Below are 22384 nucleotides of genomic sequence, written 5' to 3'. Positions count from 1 at the left end.
TATTTATAAATGATATTGTGCATTTTATGGTCTAATGTTCCATATTATGGTTCACTGTATGTTATGCAGTGCATGCTGTTTATTGCGATCGTGGATAATGGTATCATTCATATAATTTTATCACTTTTGTGAATGAATACAAATGTGAATGCATTTGTATATCTTGATCGGATATACAAATGCATTGAAAAAAACAAAGTGTATTGTGGTTAAGTGTTTTAGTTTTTGTTTTCACTTTTTGACTATATTGTGATTTATACATGTACAGTGGAAATGATTGACTGTTCACTATTTCATCATGAAATAGTGAACAGTTTTTCTCTGGAACTCCAACACTTTGCATGTCTAGTTACTGCTTTTGCTTTGTATAGTTAGTAAGGTTGTTAGTGTTGTTACTCCATGAAAGAAAGTACTATATCTGCACTCCTACCAATCCTTCTGCCGACCGGACTTGCCAGGTGGATAAAGTGCCTGCCTGGCAACCGAAAGGTTGCAGGTTCGAATCCCGCTTCGGGCTTGGATCAGAGTAAAATGCAAAAACCTTGGGAGGTGCATTATGGCCACAGAAGCTGATGCCCAAAAACTAACAAAAAAAAAAAAAAAAAAAAAAAAAAAACCAATCCTCCTGTTTTAAAATAGGGCATTTACCCTAATTCTTAATTTTAATATTTTCTTTATTTGTTTTTAATGGTTTATGTCAATTTCAAGAAATATTGTGACAGTTTTATTATTAGCATGACCTTCATGATGAAATAGTGAACAGTCAATTGAAAGTATTTTATATTGCTTAATTTTAATGTTTTATATAGTGGACAAAAAGAACTGTCCACTTCCACCATTTTATATACCCATTTCTGCTCTACATCAGAAACAGCTGCATTCTTGTTTCTTTGGTTATTGTTATCAATTCAGCCATGTCCAAAAAGTAAACATAATAAGCGGTGTCCACTATAGTCTGAAAAATACAGTGTGTGTGTGTTTTTAATTCATTCTTCCATTTAGGATTCTCTCATTCACGTGATAAAATCCATTCCCTCATTCGTTCACTCACTCATATTCGGTATGCCTCACATTCTCTCTCTTTCTCTCTTAGATCTGGAAGTGTACATGGTAGGGAGGGTGCCAGAAGGTGCAGAACAATCTCTGAGAAAGTTATTCCTCCTGTGGGGTAGGATTCCAGAGGTCAGCTTTTCAGGACTATCTCTCTTCAAGCAGGGCACTTAGTGCCACTTTCAATTAAGGGTCAGCCAGTGTTTTGCAGTAAGAAAGATCTCACCCCTGCGATGGAGACCCACTTCAAATCAGCAGCCTATAATTTGGTGAGGTACAGAGCAGTTCCTTATAGGCAGGTCTCAAGGGATGCAACTGCACATGAGCATCCAAGAGCAAGATAATTTACTGCACCTTATGGGTTGTTCAGTTTGAGATAGAGAGAGGGCAAAAGTGCTGAGACACTTTGACTGTGTTTAACAGTAGGTTGGGGGGGGTGGTTAAATGGGGAGTACATTTCTTGACCAGTTTTTCAGAAGGCCACATCCAATAGGACACCCAAGGAGTTACGGTTGTGTCAGAAATAATAATCTTTGGTTTTGCTTGGCTTTTTTTATTTGACTTATTTGGTTAGGACATTCTAAGAGTTGTGGTTTGCTTGGTGTCATTGGTATTATAGCTATCCTATGATTTATGAACACACTGGTTGATAAGTCTTAGAAGGCAGGATATGCATTCTTAATCTCAATAAAACAACATTCCTTGTCTTTGGGAAGGTGTCTAAATGTAGTGATTAACTTGCCTTTTGGGCTTTCATAATGGTTGCAGGCATAAACAGAGTTGTACCAAGGTTAAGTTTTCAATATTCAGAATTGTATGTCTCTGAGGCCCAGTTCGTGGGGTTTGCTTTTGATGGAAATAACCTTTTACTTTGGGGTGAAGGTTACATCTAAGAGGCAGAGGAATTGTGATCAGTGGTTACTCTTCAGGTTGGGCTAGTGTTAGAAGTGGGGGTTCTTCAGGATTTATACCGAGACTGCTGTTTCTTATTTTTCTTAAGTGATTTTGACATCACGGTGTGCAGTGTCAAAATTTGCACATGATATCAAGAACAAAAGTGTGTGCTCCTTCAAAATAGTAATAGTAATCATGGCATGTGATGCAAGAAAGCAAGCATATGAGCTTATGTAGCATCAGCCCAAAAAAAAAAAAAAAAAAATCACACAACCATTCCCTCTAAATGTTTGTCCAGTTCCTCCTTAAATTTATTTAACCTATCAACTTCCACAACGACAGATGGAAGTTTGTTCCAGCAATTAACCACCCTCTGACTAAAGGCAAATTTCCACACATCTATTCTACAGCTGTCTTTCCTCAGTTTGAATTTATGCCCCCTTAGATTCGTAATCTGAACAAGTGGAAGAATCCCATCAGAATTCAGCGTGCTCAACCCATTCAAGGCCTTATACACCTCAATCAGATCACCGTGCAGGTGCCTAGTCTCCAGCTGCTGCAATTTGCAGAACATAAGCCTCTCTTGGTAAGAGGATCCCTTAATTCCACTCACCAATCTTGTTGCCCTTCTCTGTACACGCTCAAGCAAATCTACATCCTTCGTAAAATGTGCCCTCCAGACATGTAGGCAGTACTCAAGGCATGGCCTGACCATTGCCTTATACAGAGGGACAATCACCTTCTTTTCCCTGCTCCCAAAATTCCTGTATATCATTGAAAAAACCCCATGATCTGCTCTGCCAGCTTGTCTGCATTGCTCAGAAAACTTCATATCTGACTGCACAATTACTCCCAGGTCTTTTTCATTTTTTACTACCCCAAGTGTAGTACCACACAGTTGGTGCGTTCCTCTGGGGTTACTTCTACCCATATGCAGTACTTTGCATTTGTCAATGTTAAACTTCAGTTGCCACTTCTCAGCCCATCTTCCCAAATTTTCTAGATCCTGTTCCAGTAGCACGCTGCCATTACTGACTTTAACAACCCTGCCAACCTTTGTATCATCTGCAAACTTCGACACTAAGCCTGATATACCTTCATCAATATCATTGATAAATATACAAAACAACAGCAAACTCTGCGGGACTCCACTAATAACATTAGTCCACGAAGAGCAGTGCCCATTGATTACCACCCTCTGTCTTCTCCTACTCAACCATCCTTTTATCCATTGTAGCAACTTACCCTTAATACCATTCTGCTTGAATTTGTATAGTAGTTTTCCGTGCACATCAGTGTCAAAAGCTTTCCTGAAATCCAAGCATACGATATTAAAATTATTTTTTGCATCCATTTCCTTTGTAACAACATCATAATATCCAATCAAATTTGTCAGACAAGTCTTTCCCTTAACAAACCCATGCTTTGTCTGAATTATTGCTGCACTCTTGTGTAGATGATCCTGCAATGCATCTTTAACCAGTGACTCCATTATTTTACCCAGAACAGAAGTTAAACTAACTGGTCTGTAATTACTCGTGTCACCCTTCGATCCCCCTTTGTGAATTGGGGACACATCTCCAGTCTGTGGGGACCTCCCCTGATTCCAAGAATGCTCTCATAATTATGGCTTAAGGGTTTGCTTACTTCCTTTGCCGCCTCCTTTAATATAACTGGATAGATCCCATCCACCCCAGGTGCCTTTCTTATGTTTAACTTCAACAATTTCTCCTCCACTGTGCTCTCAGTTATTACAAAATCATTAAGCACCCTGCTACAATTTGATAACCTTCTGGCATTTTTTAATCCTTAATAACTCCTCATATGCGAATGTATATGCAAAATACTCATTCAATTTGTTTGTTTTCTGAGCAGGATCATCAACAATCGAACCATCGATATCCAGTGGACCAATCTGATTCATTCCCTTCCTTTTAGAGTTTATATAAGTAAAGAAATCCTTGCTGTTTTTCTTAGCATCCTTTGCCAAAGATTTCTCATAATCTGCCTTCGCCTGCCTAACCTCCTTTGTGACTTGATTACAGACTAGCTTATATCTGCCATAGGCTTCTGTATCGCCTGATAATTTATATACATCATCCCATGCATTTTTCTTTTCTGCCACAAGTCTCATTAGTTCATTTGACAACCATTTAGGCCTAAACCTTGAACAGTATTTCTTAATAGGTATATGAAACATTTAGTAGCTTCCACGATTAATTTCTTGAATGCTTCCCATTTAGAATTTGCTGTTGGTAACATCATCAGTTGATCCCACTGTACAGAATTTAAAAACTGTCTGAGACCACTGTAGTCACCTTTACGGAAGCAAAAACCCTTTCCTTTACTGCTGATGGTAATTATATCTTTAAGTAAATCCCACATCAGTACACTGTGATCACTGCCACCTAGTGGTTCCTTTATTTGCAAATTCTTAATATACGAATGATCACTGCTGATAACCAGATCAAGAATATTACCCTCTCTGGTTGCCCCCAAACATGCTGCAGCAAAAAACAATTGTTTAATAAATGTCTTAGTAGTGTGCTAGTGACCAACCCACAAATTCGAGTCAATATCTTGGAAGTTAAAATCCCCCATTATAAGAAATTCTGATTTACTAGCCCACTCTATTTCTCTGTACAATTGTTCATTGTACTCATTCGGCCTGTAACACACTCCTACTCTTATTTTTGCTTTTGCAGTGCTTATATCACACCAAACTGACTCAACAGTGCACTGTCCATCTATAACAACTGGATGCACTTCCTTTCATTTTATGTTCTTCTTAATTGACAGCATAACCCCTCCTCCCTTCCTATCCTGTCTATCCTTTCTGTACACATTGTACTCCCCGAATTCCAATTTTGCATTCCTAATATCTGTGTGACACCACGTGTCTGGTATCCCAGCAATATCCGCCTTTGATGTCTTGACCAACACTTTAAATTCAACAAATGTATTTACTATACTTCTAGCATTGGTATACATGCACCTATTCTTATTCTTAGTTACCCTAACACATCCTATATACCCACTTGTTTCATGATGCTATCAGTGCCTGAAACCCTCAGCACCCCTCACTCCAAACCACTGCTTATTCTAATAGAAGTAGTGTAAGAATCACCTTCACCTCTGCCTGCAACTACTTTTAACCTTTTAGTCTGTGAATTCCCCCAAGCTAGCAGTTTTTCAACCCACCTAACACTGCCTCGATAGCATCAGCAAATATTCTTGCACCCTTTCTTGACTTGGATAGGCTTCATGGGCAGTCAGAAAAGTGGCATCTTTGCTTTAATGCTGAAAAATGCAAGGTTTACACTTTGGAAATAACAACCTCAGAATAACTTTATACATTAGATGGAACTGAATTAAAGACAGTAGAGGAGGAGGATCATGATTTGGGGGTCATGATCCAGCCATAGTTCTTCATGTAGTATAGACAGACAGGCATCAAGGAAGGCCTGTGGTGTTCTCTTGATGATTTATTAAACATTTGCTTGTAGTGATATGGAGTCATAATCCCACTGCATAAGGCAATACAGACTGCACTTGGAATGCTACATCTAATTATTATGACTGCAACAAAGACATTGAGCTTCTTGAAAGGATCTAAAGATAGACAGACAGATAAACAGGCATGCCTGGTGAGATTGTCTTAAAGGGTAAGGAAAGACTTAATATGTGCAACAAACCTTAGTAACTAGGTACCTTAGAGGGTATCTGATTGAGACCTGTAATGCTCTGAAAAGGAAGAGTAAAATGATTGAAGGTGAAATATTCACAGTTATAAATTTTACTGGGACTAGAGTACATAAATGCAAATTACAGGGGAAGAGTTTAGGTTGCACCGTAGTAAGTTTTATTTTAGTTGTTAATTACTGGAATAAGTTATCTTTTGATGATTGTGGGTGATGGCTTGGGGAAATTCAAAGGTCAGCTGGTAGTACTTGCATGGATAGGGAACGCATAGAGCAGTTTTTATATTTTATTTTGTTTTTATTTTTTTATTTGCTGGTACAGCAAAAGCCTAGAACTTCCTTGCACCATATAGCTAATACTAATATACAATGTTTTTTTTTTTTTTTTTTGTAGTTGTTGGCGCATCAGCTTCTGTGGCCATAATGCACCTCCCAAGGTTTTTGCAGTACTTTGATCCAAGCCCGAGGCGGGATTCGAACCCGTGACCTTTGGGTTGCCAGGCAGGCACTTTTACCCACCCGGCTAGCCCGGTCGGCATACAATATGTATATACACATTCACATACATACGAGGTGGCAATAAAGTTTCTGGACTGGTGCATTAAAAAAAGAAAAGGTTGAAGGAACTCAAAAATGGTTTTATTTTTATTCAAAGTAATCACCACCTGATTGAATGCACGTATTACACTATTCTAAAAGTTTCTGAAAAGAGTCAGCAAAGGCATCCAAAGAGTTGATGTTCAGTTCAGTGATTACATTTTTATTAATGTCATCAACATCTTGAAATCTCTTTCCTTTGAGGTTTTTCAGTAGTTTTCACCTTAGGAAAGAGGAAGAAGTCTAGTGGGGCTAGATTGGGAGAGTAGGGCAGATGGTTGATCTGTTCAGTGCCATGTTTCATCAGAAATCTTCACAATGAGTGCAGAATGGACAGAGCATTGTTGTGCAACAAGAACCAGCTGCCTTTCTCTCAAAATTACTATCACACTTGGGAAATGCACTTCAGTAGTATTTGAAGCACTTGTATGTAGAATGCAGCATTGACTCCCTCACCTTCAGATACAAAGGATCATCTTGATAAGTCTAGATGAAGATTTTGCATTATGACATTCTTCATTACTTCTGTGAGGCTGTGCAGCTCAAATTTTGCTCAGAACTTCCTTTAACCTAATTCTTCATGCAGAGTTTGATGAATTGTTTCCTTATTCATATCCATCTCATCAGCCATCATTCGGAGAATCAAATGATGATCTCTTGCAACAATTTCCCGAACCTTTTTAACTCTGTTCTCACTTTGAGAGGTTGACGTATGCCCACTTCTTGGGCTTCCTGTGGATTCAGGTTGCTGGATGTTACCCCGTATTTGGGAGTTATCTTTTTTTTTATATACAGGGTGTCACAAAAATATTGGTACAAACGTTTAGAGGAGGTAGGTAACATCTAAAGGAATGTGAATCGCATAGGAACCCATAACCGGAAACGTCATGGGAAAGTAGTAGCAGAGGCACAAGAAGCAGAAATGACACAAGGCAGTAATTAGTGGCAAACATTTATTTGACATAATATTAACAATGGAGTATGAGATGGATGCAGTTCATGATGTTACAACAGATGCCCAAAGGTTCCACCATGAGATGCGATGCATGCGTGAAACCGACGCAGCATGGATTGATGGACACAGTCAAACACACCTGGAGTTTCTTTGACAGTAGCAGCAGTGCAAACGAGTCTCGCCACGAGATCCATTTCCGTCTCCACAGGCGATTCATACACGATAGATTTGCGGGCCCCCCCACACAGAAAGAAATCAAGGCTCGATAAATCAGGTGAGCGTGGGGGCCAGGCAACGGGTCCACCATGGCCAATCCATCAATGCCAAAAACGCCTGTTCAAATGGTCATGAACACACCTTGCATAATGGGCCGGCACCCCGTCATGTTGAAACAAAACGTTGCGTCTCACATTTGCTGGAACATCGTCAAGAACTTGTTCTTGATGATGTTCCTGGTAGAACTTGTTCAAGAAAGATCCGATATTTAGCGGAGTTCATGTGGGATGGTAACAGGTATGGGCCGACTAAGCAGTCACCGACCATACCTGCCCACACATTTATTGAGAAGCGATGTTGTGCCGCATGGAGGCGCACACCGTGTGGGCCCTCTGCTAATCCATACACTAGGTGCATGTCTGCCAGCTCACAGTTCGTATATCGATGCATGCTCTTTGTGCGGCGACTACTGCTTGAATGAGTAAACCAGAAATTTTCCCTCTCCCCAACTGATGAATAGCGCCGTGTACCGACTTATGGTGACGTTTCCAGTTATGGGTTCCTATGCGATTCACATTCCTTTAGATGTTACCTACCTCCCCTAAACGTTTGTACCGATATTTTTGAGACACTCTGTATATATAGGCTGGCTTCCTGTGAATTCAAGTTGCGGAATGTTTTTACCCCGTATTTGGGAGTTATCTCCTAGTGTGTGTGTGTGTGTGTGTAGCAGACTCTCGATTTACCGGGATCAGTTTAACCGGGGCACTTCATGGCAATAAAAAAAAAAATCAACCAGAAATCATAAGATTCAAGTAATAACTAGAATAGGCATAAACAGATGTTTTGGAAGTTGTAAATAAGCGACAAGCAGGGCATTATTAAGTTGCCAGTGGGAGATTATTATCTTGCAACCCTCACTGTCTTCACACCCGACTCTTAAAAAAAAAAAAAAAAAAAAAAAAAAAAAAAAAAAAGGGAAGAAATTTTTAGTTTGTTTTAGTGCGTCGCTTCGATTGTTCTGTTTCATCGCATTACGAAGAGAAAAATTTTGTTTCGTTATTTATGTTAGGGATAATGAAATTTTTTTTTTTTTTTTTGTTTAGAAATCGCGAAAATGATGGGTAAACATAAAAGAGTTGCACTTTCAATTAATCAAAAGTTTGAAAATGGTGCATTCGTTAAATCTCTAATGAACCATTATAATGTTGGTGACCAACCCATACGCAACATCTTAAAAAATAAAGGGAAGCTATTGGATTTAAAATCGACATAAAAAAAAATAAAGGGAAGCATGTATTGGATGTGCAAGTAGTGTGGTAAGTTTCTTATCTATCGCCATATTTTTTTGCGTAGGTTGCTGAACGTTTTTGGATATACTGTACTGTAGTAAGTCCCCGACTTACGTAACTTTGAACGTACATTAATTTTTTTACTCAAATTTTTGTTTCTTTTTTTAGGATTGTAAAATTTAAAACAGAATAATAATATTAAGCAATCAATAAAGATGATCACGGCACGCACAAATTGCACAAGCGGGATATGGAGTCACAAGCTTAAAAATAGGAATGAAGAAAAGATTTTTAAAATTTATTTATTTTTTTTTTTTTTAATATGGCTGAGGATTTCAGTGAAGGGGACACACATTTCATTTCATCATAATAACGTAAAATCCCACAGAATTCCAGCTATCGGTATTATCGCAAATGCAATACGATCTAGTTTACAATCTGTTTATAATGAATTGCAGTAACAGAAAAGCCCAATAACCCGGAATGTGTAAATTGTTTTTATTGTTTTATGGTAGTGCCCTCAAGGAAGGTGTTTTAGTAAAATATGAGCTCGTGGGGTGATAATAGTTTTAATGATTTTTACCTTAACCCTATGAAATTCTTTACATAAAATTTCATTTTGAACGTTATCATGGTGCTGACTAAGGAATAAGTGAGCAGTACTAGTAAATCTCTCTCTCAAAAAAAAAAAAAAAAAAAAAAAAAAAAAAAAAGAAAAAAAAAGAAAGCGATCGATTCGGATCAGAAAATTAAAATAAGGATGTTTGAAAATGGTCAAACATGAACAAGTATCGCATGGAATTTAGATTTGTCAGTGTCAACAGTGAACACAATAATAAAGGAAAAAGACAGAATACAAGAAGCAGTGAAGGGATCAGCACCAATGAAGTCAACTATGATAACCAAGGCTACGAAATGCATATCAGTTTTTACTGTACAATTTCTTCATTTAATGTTTTCTTTTCATGTGTGCCACTCCAAAAACTTCACCACTGTTCCCAGATAAAGTTTTTAATTGAACTAATTAAAAATATATAACTATTTTTCTATATATATATAACTAATATATAAATAATATATAACTAACTAATTGTAAAATATATAACTATTTTTCTATATATATATAATTAATATATAAATAATATATAACTAACTAATTGAAAATATATAACTATTTTTCTTCATTCTTCTGAGGATATTATGTGGTTTTTGTAATTTTGGCATATCACAGATATAGGAGCAATATTTTATTAGTCATTCCCTAGTTACGTAAAACTCAACTTATGTAAGAAGTCCTGGAATGTATGTTGGGGACTTACTGTATTTTTGGATTAAGCGGGAAATTGATTATCTGGGATTTTTATTTTACCATGTGTCCCAGAAAATCGAGAGTCTACTGTATGTATTTTTTTTTTTTTTTATATATATATATATTTTTAAATCTATTTATTTTTTTTTTTATTTTTTTTATTATTTATTTATTATTTTTATTATTATCTATTTATTTATTCACTTTTATTATTATCTATTTATTTATTCATTTTTATTATTATATATTTATTTATTTATTTATTTTTATTTTATTTTTTTGCGAGCTCCTAGGAGTGGGCATCCTAGGGGCAGAATGCTGGCACCCACCTAGTCTTGCACTTCACTAGTGGGTGCAGGAGTTAGGGCACAAACACACTATTATCATGCCATATGAATCTCGTCATGTCCCTGTCACAGTGTAGTACTCTGTGGTCCCTGTTTTTTAATGTAAACTGCGAAGTCGGTCGGAGAAGAAACGTCACTGTAACGTAGTGTGGCCAGATTAAAAATTTTATCTCAAGGTACTCATGCTTATGTTTGGGGTATTTATTCCTCCTTTAGGGGTACTCACATTATATCTTAAGAAAACTGAACAATTTTAATAACAACCATTTTATTTCTGTATTTTGTTGATTTTTACAAGTTTGTGGAATGCAAAATTAGTCAAATTTAAATAAAATTAACCGAATTACAGCCCTGTGCTTTAATTCTTTTAATTCAGAAAATTTTATTGCAAAAGTTATAAACACTAAAGGAAACTTTTATAAATATTAACATCAAATGTTTTACATAATTGTTTACAATACACATTCAATAAACCTGATTTATTTTATCAAAAAAGAAAATATTTACCTAGCAATACTTTTCATTTGAGTGAATTTTCTTTAACAGTTTTTAATTTTTTAGTACATAATGGGTAAAATTCTTTGCATGACACATTGTGATTGGTTTTCTGCACAGTTTTCCTTCAACATTCTTTAGGGCTAATTTATTTCTATCCTTTTTTCATGCATTAAACATTGAGCTAAATACTTGCTCACTCATTGCATTTGAGTGAGGCAAAGCAAAAACAAAATTAATATTTTTTTCTGTATTACGTACTTCGTACGCATTTAAAATTTTTATCCAAACATCTGTGGTATTTTTGAGGTCTTTTGTCTCAATATTTCTACAGAATGATTTCAACAGAACATATTCTTCATACAGCAAATCGATATTGATATTGGGAATTTTAAATAAAAAACGTTTGTTGCCTGAGCCTTAAACCATTACAACGAAATAAAAAAGAAGTCAAGTAGAATGTAAAAGGTTACAAAGTAAGCATAATATAAATATTCTACAACCCTCTTTGTAAATAGGATAGAATGTCGTATTTGAGTCTCTAATTAAGGGTGCATTTCAACAACGACTTTATCGTCAGTTAATTCTTTCTTCCTAAATAATCATCTCAACAGGGTGTTTTATGATTTCTGCTTTTTTCAAATGTTAAAAAAAGGGGTATTTTGGAAATTTTATTATACTTCCAAAAGGGGTACATCTGGCAACCCGTAACGTTGTCTATGTGTCATTCTCATTGAAGAAAGTTGAAGTGAAATGAATTGCCACAGTTCATCTTCCTCTTCAGATTTTGAAGATTTAGAAAATGCATGCGCTTTTCTTATAGCTGAGAAAACAAAAGAGTATACGGATACACAACATCAACTGGAAGAGAACAGAAAAGGGCGAATTCCATCATTTACTGCAGGACTTAGAAGAAGATGAAAATCATTTCACGATGTACTTACAGATGAATAAAGAAGAATTTAATTTTCTATATAATCCAATTAAGGATGACATTAAAGGGCAAAGTACGCAATTTCGAAATTCAATCAGCACTAAGGAAATATTAGTTATATGTGAAAGGAAAGGTAAAATACTGCAAGTTTAATTTTGAATAAGGACTTATTCTGTCAAAATACGAAACAAAAATTTTTAATGAAATTTAATAACAACAAAGAACTACTTCTCAACCCTAAAAATTGAACTTGTAAGAAATTGTTATGAGTTGTGCAAATTGAAATGATCGACTTGTTCATCCTCCCAATTTTTAATTCTCTTGGTCTATTTTCCTCCTTTGGCCATTTTTGAGCATCCCTGTGACTGGACATTTGCAGTGAGTATGTCGACTTGTATGCTGAAAACAAATTATTTACTTCAAATTTAATTTTCTATTAGCATTTCATCCATTTTCCTCTTGTCACGCCTAACGAAATTTCTGTTCGAACAGAAAAATCTGAGTTCCTGACAATGTCATTCGGCCTTGAAACCTGATGTGTTATCTTGTGAATACAGCCAATGAGAAAAGTGCTCTCCAAGGAATAAAATAATTGGTAAATATAGCTCCCCCACATTTGACTTTAGATATGTATATGAGTGAAGTCTCGTGAAGTGATAATAGTGTGTTTGTTCCCTTAGGTACATATCATACCATCTGTGATAGCAGACCCAGGCCTGGCTTTTCTTGCTAGGTCGTGCACCGGGTGATATTTGCCCAATTGTTGCTATCACCTGATGGCTGAGTGTCCTGTTCACTGTAACATACTACATACATTTACATTAACAGGCCACCATATTTAGATGGATGTAGATCCGGGTGCCACCCTGTAACAAGGCCCACTTCTTCGGTTGTCACAAACATTCTCACATCTGGGTTTGAACCACTGATACTATTCACTGGTTTGTCTTATATAATGGTTCATCACCATAAACAGTTTGTAACATTTCAGATATTTCTGTTGAAGATTTTCCCATATTAAAGCAGATTGCCACTAATGAAACTGGTTGTTATTTGCAATTTGTCTGCAAATTGCAAATAACAACCTGGGCAATCTCTGTACCACCATCAGTTGGAGGAAGTTTGAACTACAACATACCACTTTTGTTTATTATCAAATTTGTTGAACATGATTGCAACAGCACCAGTCTGGGAACTTTATTTGCTATACCACATACATGTGTATATAATATGCACATAAATAAAAAACAGAGCTATGATGCTCAATGAGTTCTACATTTATATTAATATATAGAAATAAAATGGAATTTACCTCAATGCTTTTTTGTAGAATAACTTCACCACGACACACACCTGAATTCAATTGGACATAAAATTATTACTCAATGGCTTCCTTCCTTCAAAGACATATGAATATCTTTGAAGGAAGGAAGACTTTTGAATGACGTATCTGCGATCGATAGTCAAAATTTCCCAATTCGACCACCAACACACAACTCCTCCGAGTGCCAGAAGACATTTTGTTTAATAATAAAATCATTAAAAAAATTGCGGTGTATAAAAGTTAAAATAATTTAAACCAATTTTGAACCACTTCCTTCCTGAAGCAGACTGGGGATTTTTGATGGTCTGCCTTGATCACAGAATAAAAGTAACGTGAAGTAAGTTAGTGGCAACTTCTAAAGCATTTGAGATTATTTAATATCTTGGTGCATGTGTGCAAACAACCACGAATCTGATATGAGAAATGGGCGACATACATTAATGGGATTTTCATGTAATTTGATTTCCAGAGTTTCTGTGATTAATAATTTAGTGTAATTTCTCTGTATGCCAAGTATTTTGGACTTGTCAAATAAAAAGGTGTGATTCTTGTTGATGCTTACTGAAGCTTGATTTGATTCTCTTATTCATCGTACACCTTGTCGACCCTTGATACGATGAATCACATTCCCTACATGAAATGTTGTGTACTATGTCGTTTATCTGTGTCAAAAATGACGAAGGTTTCAATCGATTGTTTAGTTCAGTATGTAATTTTCGAATGGGTCTAGACACAATTTTAAATTCCATATCCCTGAAAAGTGTGTTAAGTTGTTTGTGCCATTGCTTGATGAAGGAAATGGAAATAAGGTATTTCTTGGAATTAGCATTAGCGTTAGTAGAGGCATATGATGCAAGAAAGCAAGCTTATGCAGCATCAGCCAAAAAAACAAAAAAACCCCACTTCCACTTCACCCCTCCGTTTGTTCAAAATACCTGTCCGGCTGAGACTTAAATCTATTTAGGCTATCAACTTCTACGACAAGGGATGGAAGTCTGTTCCACCAACCAACTACCCGCTGGCTAAAGGCAAATTTCCCCACGTCTATCCTACATCTGTCTTTCCTCAATTTGAATTTATGCCCTCTCAGGTGATTATTCTGAGCAAGAGGAAGAATCCCATCAGCATTGAGCATGCTCAAACCATTCAAAGCTTTATACACCTCTGTCAGATCACCTCGCTGGTGCCTAGTCTCCAGACACTGTAATTTGCAAAACTTAAATCTTTCTTCATAAGAGTACCCCTTTGTTCCATTCACTAATCTTGTTGCCCTTCTCTGTACTCATTCCAGCAGTTCTACATCCTTCTTGAAATGAGGCTTCCAGATCTGTATACAGTACTCAAGGTGTGGCCTGACCATTGCCTTATACAAGGGAATAATCACCTCTTTATCCCTGCTAGAAAAATTTCTTGTATACCATTGACAAGACACCATGAGTTACTCTTGCAGCCCATCTGCACTGCTCAGAGAACTTCATATCTGCCTGCACAATTACCCCCCAGGTCCTTTTCATTCTCTACCAGCACCTCCGTAGCCAGGTGGGCAGGAGCAGCTGTGCGTAGCACATGCTTCTTGATTAGACCGCAGTTCAAGCCCATGAGCCACCAAATACGGAGGATGCGGAAAGGTCAGGGAATGACCACTGCATATCCCTGGAGCAATATGGCCTTAGTTGCTAATGCTCCTAAAAACCAAATAACAACAACAACATTCTCTACCGCTGTCAGTATAGTACCACAGAGTTGATACGTTGCTCTGAGGTTGCTGTTTCCCATATGTAGTACTTTACATTTGTCAATGTTAAACTTCATTTGCTACCTCTCAGCCCATCTGCTCAACCTTTCCAGATCCTATTGCAGCAGCATAGTGTCAGTAGTGTCCTTGACAACCCTGCCAACCTTTGTATCGTCTGCAAACTTGGCTTGATATACCATTATCAATATCATTTATAAATACAGAAAACAATAATGTGGACCCAACAGTAAACCCTGAAGGACTCCACTAATAACATTAGTCCACGATGAGCAGTGTACATTGATTACCACTCCCTGTCTTCTCCCCCTCAACCACCCCTTTATCCCTACCAGCAATTTGCCTCCAATGCCACACTGCTCCAATTTGTGCAGCAGTCTTCCATGTGCAACAGTATCAAAAGCCTTTCTAAGATCCAAGTATATAATATCAAAGTTATTCTCTGCATCCAGTTCTTTTGTGACTGCATCATAGTATCCAATCAAATTGGTCAGGCAAGACTTCCCCTTAACAAAACCATGCTGTGTCCGAGCTATAACTGAAGTCTTGTCTAGATGATCCTGCAGTGCTTCTTTAACCAGTGCCTCCATTAATTTTCCTGGAACAGAAGTTAAACTCACAGGTCTATAATTACTTGTGTCAGTCTTTGATCCTCCTTTGTGAATTGACAGAGAGTGGTAATCAATGGACACTGCTCATCGTGGACTAATGTTATTAGTGGAGTCCCTCAGGGTTCAGTATTGGGTCCATTATTGTTTTCTGTATTTATAAATGATATTGATGATGGTATATCAAGCTTAATGTCCAAGTTTCAGACGATACGAAGGTTGGCAGGGTTGTCAAGGACACTACTGACACTATGCTGCTGCAACAGGATCTGGAAAGGTTGAGCAGATGGGCTGAGAGGTGGCAAATGAAGTTTAACATTGACAAATGTAAAGTACTACATATGGGAAACAGCAACCCCGGAACAACATATCAAATCTTGTGGTACTACATTGACAGTAGTAGAGAATGAAAAGGACCTGGGGGTAATTGTGCAGGCAGATATGAAGTTCTCTGAGCAATGCAGACAGGCTGCCAGGGCAGGTCATGGGGTGTTGTCAATTGATATACAAGAATTTTGCTAACAGTGAAAAGGAGGTGATTGTCCCTCTGTATAAGGCAATGGTCAGGCCATGCCTGGAGTACTGCGTACAGGTCTGGAGGCCTCATTTCAAGAAGGATGTAGAGCTGCTGGAACGAGCACAGAGAAGGGCAACAAGATTAGTGAATGGAACAAAGGGGTGCTCTTAAGAAGAAAGGCTTAAGTTTTGCAAATTACAGTGTCTGGAGACTAGGCACCAGCGAGGTGATCTGATAGAGGTGTATAAAGCCTTGAATGGTTTGAGCATGCTCAATGCTGATGGGATTCTTCCTCTTGCTCAGAATAATCACCTGAGAGGGCATAAATTCAAATTGAGGAAAGACAGATGTAGGATAGACGTGTGGAAATTTGCCTTTAGCCAGCGGGTGGTTGGTTGGTGGAACAGACTTCCATCCCTTGTCGTGGATGTTGATAGCCTAAATAAGTTTAAGGGTCAACTGGACAGGTATTTCGAACGAACAGAGGGTTGAAGTGGAAGTGGTTATTTTTTATTTATTTATTTTTTTTTGGCTGATGCTGCATAAGCTTGCTTTCTTGCATCAAATACCTCTACTAATGCTTATGCTAATTGGGGTCACATTTGCACATCTCCAGTATGTGGGTACCTCCCCTGAGTCCAAGGAAGCTCTCATAATTTGGCTAAGGCTTTGCTTACTTCCTTTGCTGCCTCCTTTAATATAACTGAATAGATCTCATCCACCCCAGGTGCCTTTCTTGTGTTTATCTTCAACAATTTCTCCTCCACTTTACTCTCAGTTATTACAAGATCATCTAGCTTACTGCCAGAGTTGAATACACCTCTGGCATTCCCCTCGCTGAATAACTCCTCATGTGTGAATGTCGATGCAAAATATTCATTTAGTTTGTTAGCTATCTGAGCAGGATCATCAACAGTTGACCCATCGATATCAAGTGGACCAATCTGATTCATCCCCTTCCTTCTAGAGTTTACATAAGTAAAGAACCCTTTGCTGTTTTTCTTTGCATCCCTTGCCAAAGATTTCTCGTAATCTGCCTTTGCCTGCCTAACCTCCTTTGTAACTTGGTTACAGATCAACTTGTATCTATCATAGGCTTCTGTGTCACGTGTTAATTTATTTTTTGTTGTTGTTTTTGTTGTTGTTGTTGATATGGGGGTTTGATGGCACATAAACTGCTTTGGCTATAATGCGCCTGTGTTAATTTATATGTATCCCATGCATTTTTCTTCTCTGTCATATGTCTCATTAGTTCATCTGACATCGATTTAGGCCTAAACCTTGAACTATATTTCTTAGTTGGTATGTAAAGCCTAGTAGCTTCCAAGATAAGTTCTTTGAAAGCTTCCCATTTTGAATTTGTTGTTGGTAACATCTTCAGTTGGTCCCATTGTATAGAATTTAAATACTGTCTCAGACCATCGTAGTCGCCTTTACGAAAGCAGTAACCCTTCCCTTTACCCCTGATGGTAGTTACCTCTTTGAGTAAATCCCACTTCAGCACACTGTGATCACTGCTGCCTAGTGGTTCCTTTATCTGCAGATTCTTAATGCATGAAGTTCTTAATTCTTAATAGCAATAATCCTTAATTCTTAATAGCAATAAATTATTGCCATTGGCTAAAGTTTTCACTTGTAGCTTGTATTTTAATCTGGTCAATGATAGAAAGAGGATAGCCTCTATTTGAAAATCTGTCAGTGTTTGGATTTTGTTGGTTAACAATAACTCCGATGTAGAATACTTATATGCGTTCAGAAATTGGTTGAAAATAATAGATCGTTTGTACGCGAATGGATGATAGCCGTTGTAATGAAGGAACATGCCTGTATTTGTCAGACATACATGTATGTATGTGATTACATTGTGAGAACATGCAGTATCATTTAAAATAAATTATTGCTTTGTTTATGTATATGCTGCCTGGAAATTTTATTAGAATCGGTGAAGAACTGTAAAGTGCATGTTAATGCAAATCTAGGCAAACAGATGCAATTCAGTGTTGTGTAATATGTTCATGAGACCTAAGCAAAATCATGTAGGAGTATCATTACTACATTATTTTAGCTGGCAATAGGGAAGGGGCATGATCTTGCTAGTTCAATTTCAAATGAAGTATGAGTGCTTGTGCGTGTCCAGCAAGTGCTGGACGTGCACCAACGTGAAAGACATTTACTTTTATTGGGTATTATAATACAGCTGTTATTTGAGTAGGGCATGGATGGAGAAATGCAGTAAAAAACTGACATCTATAGAGCCAGATGTAGTGACAAGCCTAGGGTAATAGTATATGAATTATTGGTGTTTGAAACAAGTTGCTAAGGTAGAAAACTTCACTGAATGTCTGAATTTACTCTCATTCAATTATGCTGTCATTAAATGACAGTGTAGTTGACTGATGCCTTTAGTGTAAAACCTACAGTCCTCGTCTACATTGCCCTTCCCAAAAGTCAGATCTTCGAATTCCTACCTTACCACAAACTTGCAGCTTTCTTAGTTCATCATCTGCTCAAGTTCAGTCTTTTCTTCAGAACCACTGCCAGCTATCCAGAAGTTGCAATCAGGTACTGGTCAATTGGTCACACTGAGTATAAGTCAGTAATGGCCATAGCTGCCACATAACTAATTCAGTTGATATCTCCCAGATAAAACTGTAATTCATTTCTTCCTTGTTTGTTATATATAGTAGTTAACCTTAGGGAAATTCCTTTGGTATGCATTTATTACTAATTTGGTGTCTACATTGAAGAGGACCACACAGAATAGTTATTGGGTATGTGTGTGTAGATTTATTTATTTCAGTATTGTTTATATTTATCTTATTTCTCAGATGTTAAAAACACAATAATAAATAATTTATTTCGTGTATGTACATCAGAGCATTTGTATTCCAGTATTATTACAGCAACCATCATCAATTGGTCTTAGGTTTTTTTTCATCAGATTGCTTGTTTTTATCTAAGAGGACTGTTTAAAACCAGTCAGGGAAGTGATAGAAACCTGGATGCCATCATATCTTGGGCTCTCAGAGGTCGTCAAGTGGAAAATTTCAATGGAACCTTTTCACGTGTCTGGTAGAAGCAGGAATGAATACAGAATTACTTTGATCTTTTGTAATGGGGGTCAGGAGATGACATTTTCTGTTTACATCTGTCTACTTAAATTCTGCAAAAAAAAAAAAAAGATATTTCCATTGTAAAAGTATTTTGAATGGGAATAGTGCTAAACCAAACTTGAAGTGAATGGTTTCGTAGAACATATGCCCTGCATATACTTCAGACACTGCTCAGGATTTTCAGAATATTTTTATATGAAATATGTGAAAAAATGTTTATTTTGTTAATCTTTCTCTTGCAAAATTAAAAATTTTTGGGAAATTGTAACATATATGCATTTGTAGGCAATACTCAAACAGAATTTATTATATTATCATTTGATATTGAGTACTCATTTGTGGAAAGAAGGGTTGCATGTTTGCATAATCTTAGAGAAGCTTTGTACACAATGGTTCATTTTATAACATTTTAAATAAATAGCTAATGAAATTAGGTTTTGTTCCTCTAGTCAGAACGAGTAGCTGAAATCCATGCTCTTTCCAGTGCAGCTAAACCATTAGCAGGATGGATAGCTAGAGATGCTATCCAAGAGTCTAGGGAAGCTTGTGGTGGTCATGGCTATTTAAAAGGTAACTATTTTATAGGAGATTAGAAATTTTTGAAAGTTTGAGAATTTAGCATTAGCTAAATTCTCAAAAAAAAAAAAAAAAAAAAAAGACATGATGCAAGAAAGCAAACTTATACAGCATCAGCCAAAAAAAAAAAAAAACACCTTCCCATTTCACCCATCTGGTCACAATTTGAATCTATGCCCCCTCAGTCTGAGCAAGTGGAAGTATCCCGTCAGCATTGAGCCTGCTCAAACCATTCAAAGCGTATACACCTCAATCAGATCACTTTGCAGGTGACTAGTCTCCTGATTCTGCAACTTGCAGACTTAAGCCTTTCTTCATAAGTGCACCCCATTGTTCCTCTCATCAATCTTGTTGCCCTTCTCTGTACCCGTTTTAGCAACTCTACTTCCTTCCTAAAATGAGGTCTCCATGTCGGTATACAATACTCAAGGTGTGGCCTGACCATTGCCTTATACAAAGGGATAATCACCTCCTTGTCTCTGCTAGCAAAATTCCTATATATCATTGACAAAACTCCATGACCTGCTCTGGCAGCCCATCTGCACTGCTCAGAGAACTTCATATCTGACTGTACAATTACCCCAAATTCTCTTTCATTCTCCACTACCCTGAGTGTAACACTACATAGTTGGTACATTTCTCTGTGGGGTTATACCCATATGCAGTATTTTGCATTTGTCAATGTTAAACTTCAGTTGCCACTTCTCAGTCCATCTACCCAACTTTTCCAGATCCTGTTGCAGTAGCATACTGTCATTACTGTTATTAACAACCTTGCCAACCTTTGTATCATTCTCAAACTTTAACATTAAGCTTGATATACCTTCATCAATATCATTGATAAATATACAAAACAACAATGGGCTCAACACCAAACCCTGATGGACGCCACTAATAACATCAATGCACATAGAGCAGTACCTATTTATTACCACTCTGTCTTCTCCCACTCAACCACCTTTGTTTGTACACTCAACGATGTTAGCATTAGCATTAGCATTAGTAGAGGCATTTGATGCAAGAAAGCAAGCTTATGCAGCATCAGCCAAAAAAAAAAAAAAAAAAAAAAAAAAAAAAGTAACATAAATAAATAAAAATAACCACTTCCACTTCACCCCTCTGTTCGTTCGAAATACCTGTCCAGCTGAGCCTTAAACTTATTTAGGCTATCAACTTCCACGACAAGGGATGGAAGTCTGTTCCACCCACCAACCACCCGCTGGCTAAAGGCAAATTTCCGCACATCTATCCTACATCTGTCTTTCCTCAATTTGAATTTATGCCCTCTCAGGTGATTTTTCTGAGCTAGAGGAAGAATCCCATCAGCATTGAGCATGCTCAAACCATTCAAGGCTTTGTACACCTCTATCAGATCACCCCGCTGGTGCCTAGTTTCCAGACACTGTAATTTGCAAAACTTAAGCCTTTCTTCGTAAGAGAACCCCTTTGTCCCATTCACCAATCTAGTTGCCCTTCTCTGTACTCGTTCCAGCAGCTCTACATCCTTCCTGAAATGAGGCCTCCAGGCCTGTATACAGTACTCTAGGTGTGGCCTGACCATTGCCTTATACAAGGGAATAATCACCTCCTTATCCCTGCTAGAAAAATTCCTATATATCATTGACAATACACCATGAGCTACTCTTGCAGCTCGTCTGCACTGCTCAGAGAACTTCATATCTGCCTGCACCACCACCCCCAGGTCCCTTTCATTCTCTACCACTGTCAGTGTAGTACCACAGAGTTGATACGTTGCTCTGGGGTTGCTGTTTCCCATATGTAGTACTTTACATTTGTCAATGTTAAACTTCATTTGCCACCTCGAAGCCCATCTGCTCAACCTTTCCAAATCCTGTTGCAGCAGCATAGTGTCAGTAGTGTCCTTGACAACCCTGCCAACCTTCGTATCGTCTGCAAACTTGGACATTAAGCCTGATATACCATCATCAATATCATTTATAAATACAGAAAACAATAAAGGCCCCAATACTGAACCCTGAGGGACTCCACTAATAACATTAGTCCACGATGAGCAGTGTCCATTGATTACCACTCTCTGTCTTCTCCCCCTCAACCACCCCTTTATCCATAGCAGCAACTTGCCTCCAATGCCTCACTGCTCCAATTTGTGCAGCAGTCTTCCATGTGCAACAGTATCAAAAGCCTTTCTAAGATCCAAGTATATAATATCAAAGTTATTCCCTGCATCCAGTTCTTTTGTGACTGCATCATAGTATCCAATCAAATTGGTCAGGCAAGACTTCCCCTTAACAAAACCATGCTGTGTCCTAGCTATAACTGAAGTCTTGTCTAGATGATCCTGCAGTGCTTCTTTCACCAGTGCCTCCATTAATTTTCCGGGAACAGAAGTTAAACTCACAGGTCTATAATTACTTGTGTCAGCCTTTGATCCCCCTTTGTGAATTGGGGTCACATTTGCACATCTCCAGTCAATGGGTACCTCCCCTGAGTCCAAGGAAGCTCTCATAATTATGGCTAAGGGTTTGCTTACCTCCTTTGCTGCCTCCTTTAATATAACTGGATAGATCCCATCCACCCCAGGTGCCTTTCTTGTGTTTATCTTCAACAATTTCTCCTCCACTTTGCTCTCAGTTATTACAAGATTCTCTAGCTTACTGCTAGAGTTGAATACACCTCTGGCATTCCCCTCGCTGAATAACTCCTCATGTGTGAATGTCGATG

The 22384-nt window shown here is 37.6% G+C and overlaps 1 protein-coding gene across 2 annotated transcripts in view; it reads left to right on the top strand.

Annotated features, from left to right (window-relative positions):
* LOC150085950 (peroxisomal acyl-coenzyme A oxidase 3-like) overlaps positions 1–22384 on the top strand; it is a 357646-nt gene that overhangs the window by 226862 nt on the left and 108400 nt on the right. For both annotated transcript variants that reach the window (XM_090373609.1, XM_090373610.1), the window contains one exon: positions 19555–19675. In XM_090373609.1, coding sequence (XP_090229735.1) covers positions 19555–19675 — 121 coding nt within the window. The remainder of the gene's footprint in view (positions 1–19554; positions 19676–22384) is intronic.

The sequence above is a fragment of the Mastigoproctus giganteus genome, chromosome 5, assembly GCF_048544385.1.
Source record: "Mastigoproctus giganteus isolate SK-2022 chromosome 5, ASM4854438v1, whole genome shotgun sequence".
NCBI lineage: Eukaryota > Metazoa > Arthropoda > Arachnida > Uropygi > Thelyphonidae > Mastigoproctus > Mastigoproctus giganteus.
The sequence above is the reverse complement of the archived record's forward strand: the minus strand, read 5'-3'. Positions and strand labels throughout refer to the sequence as shown.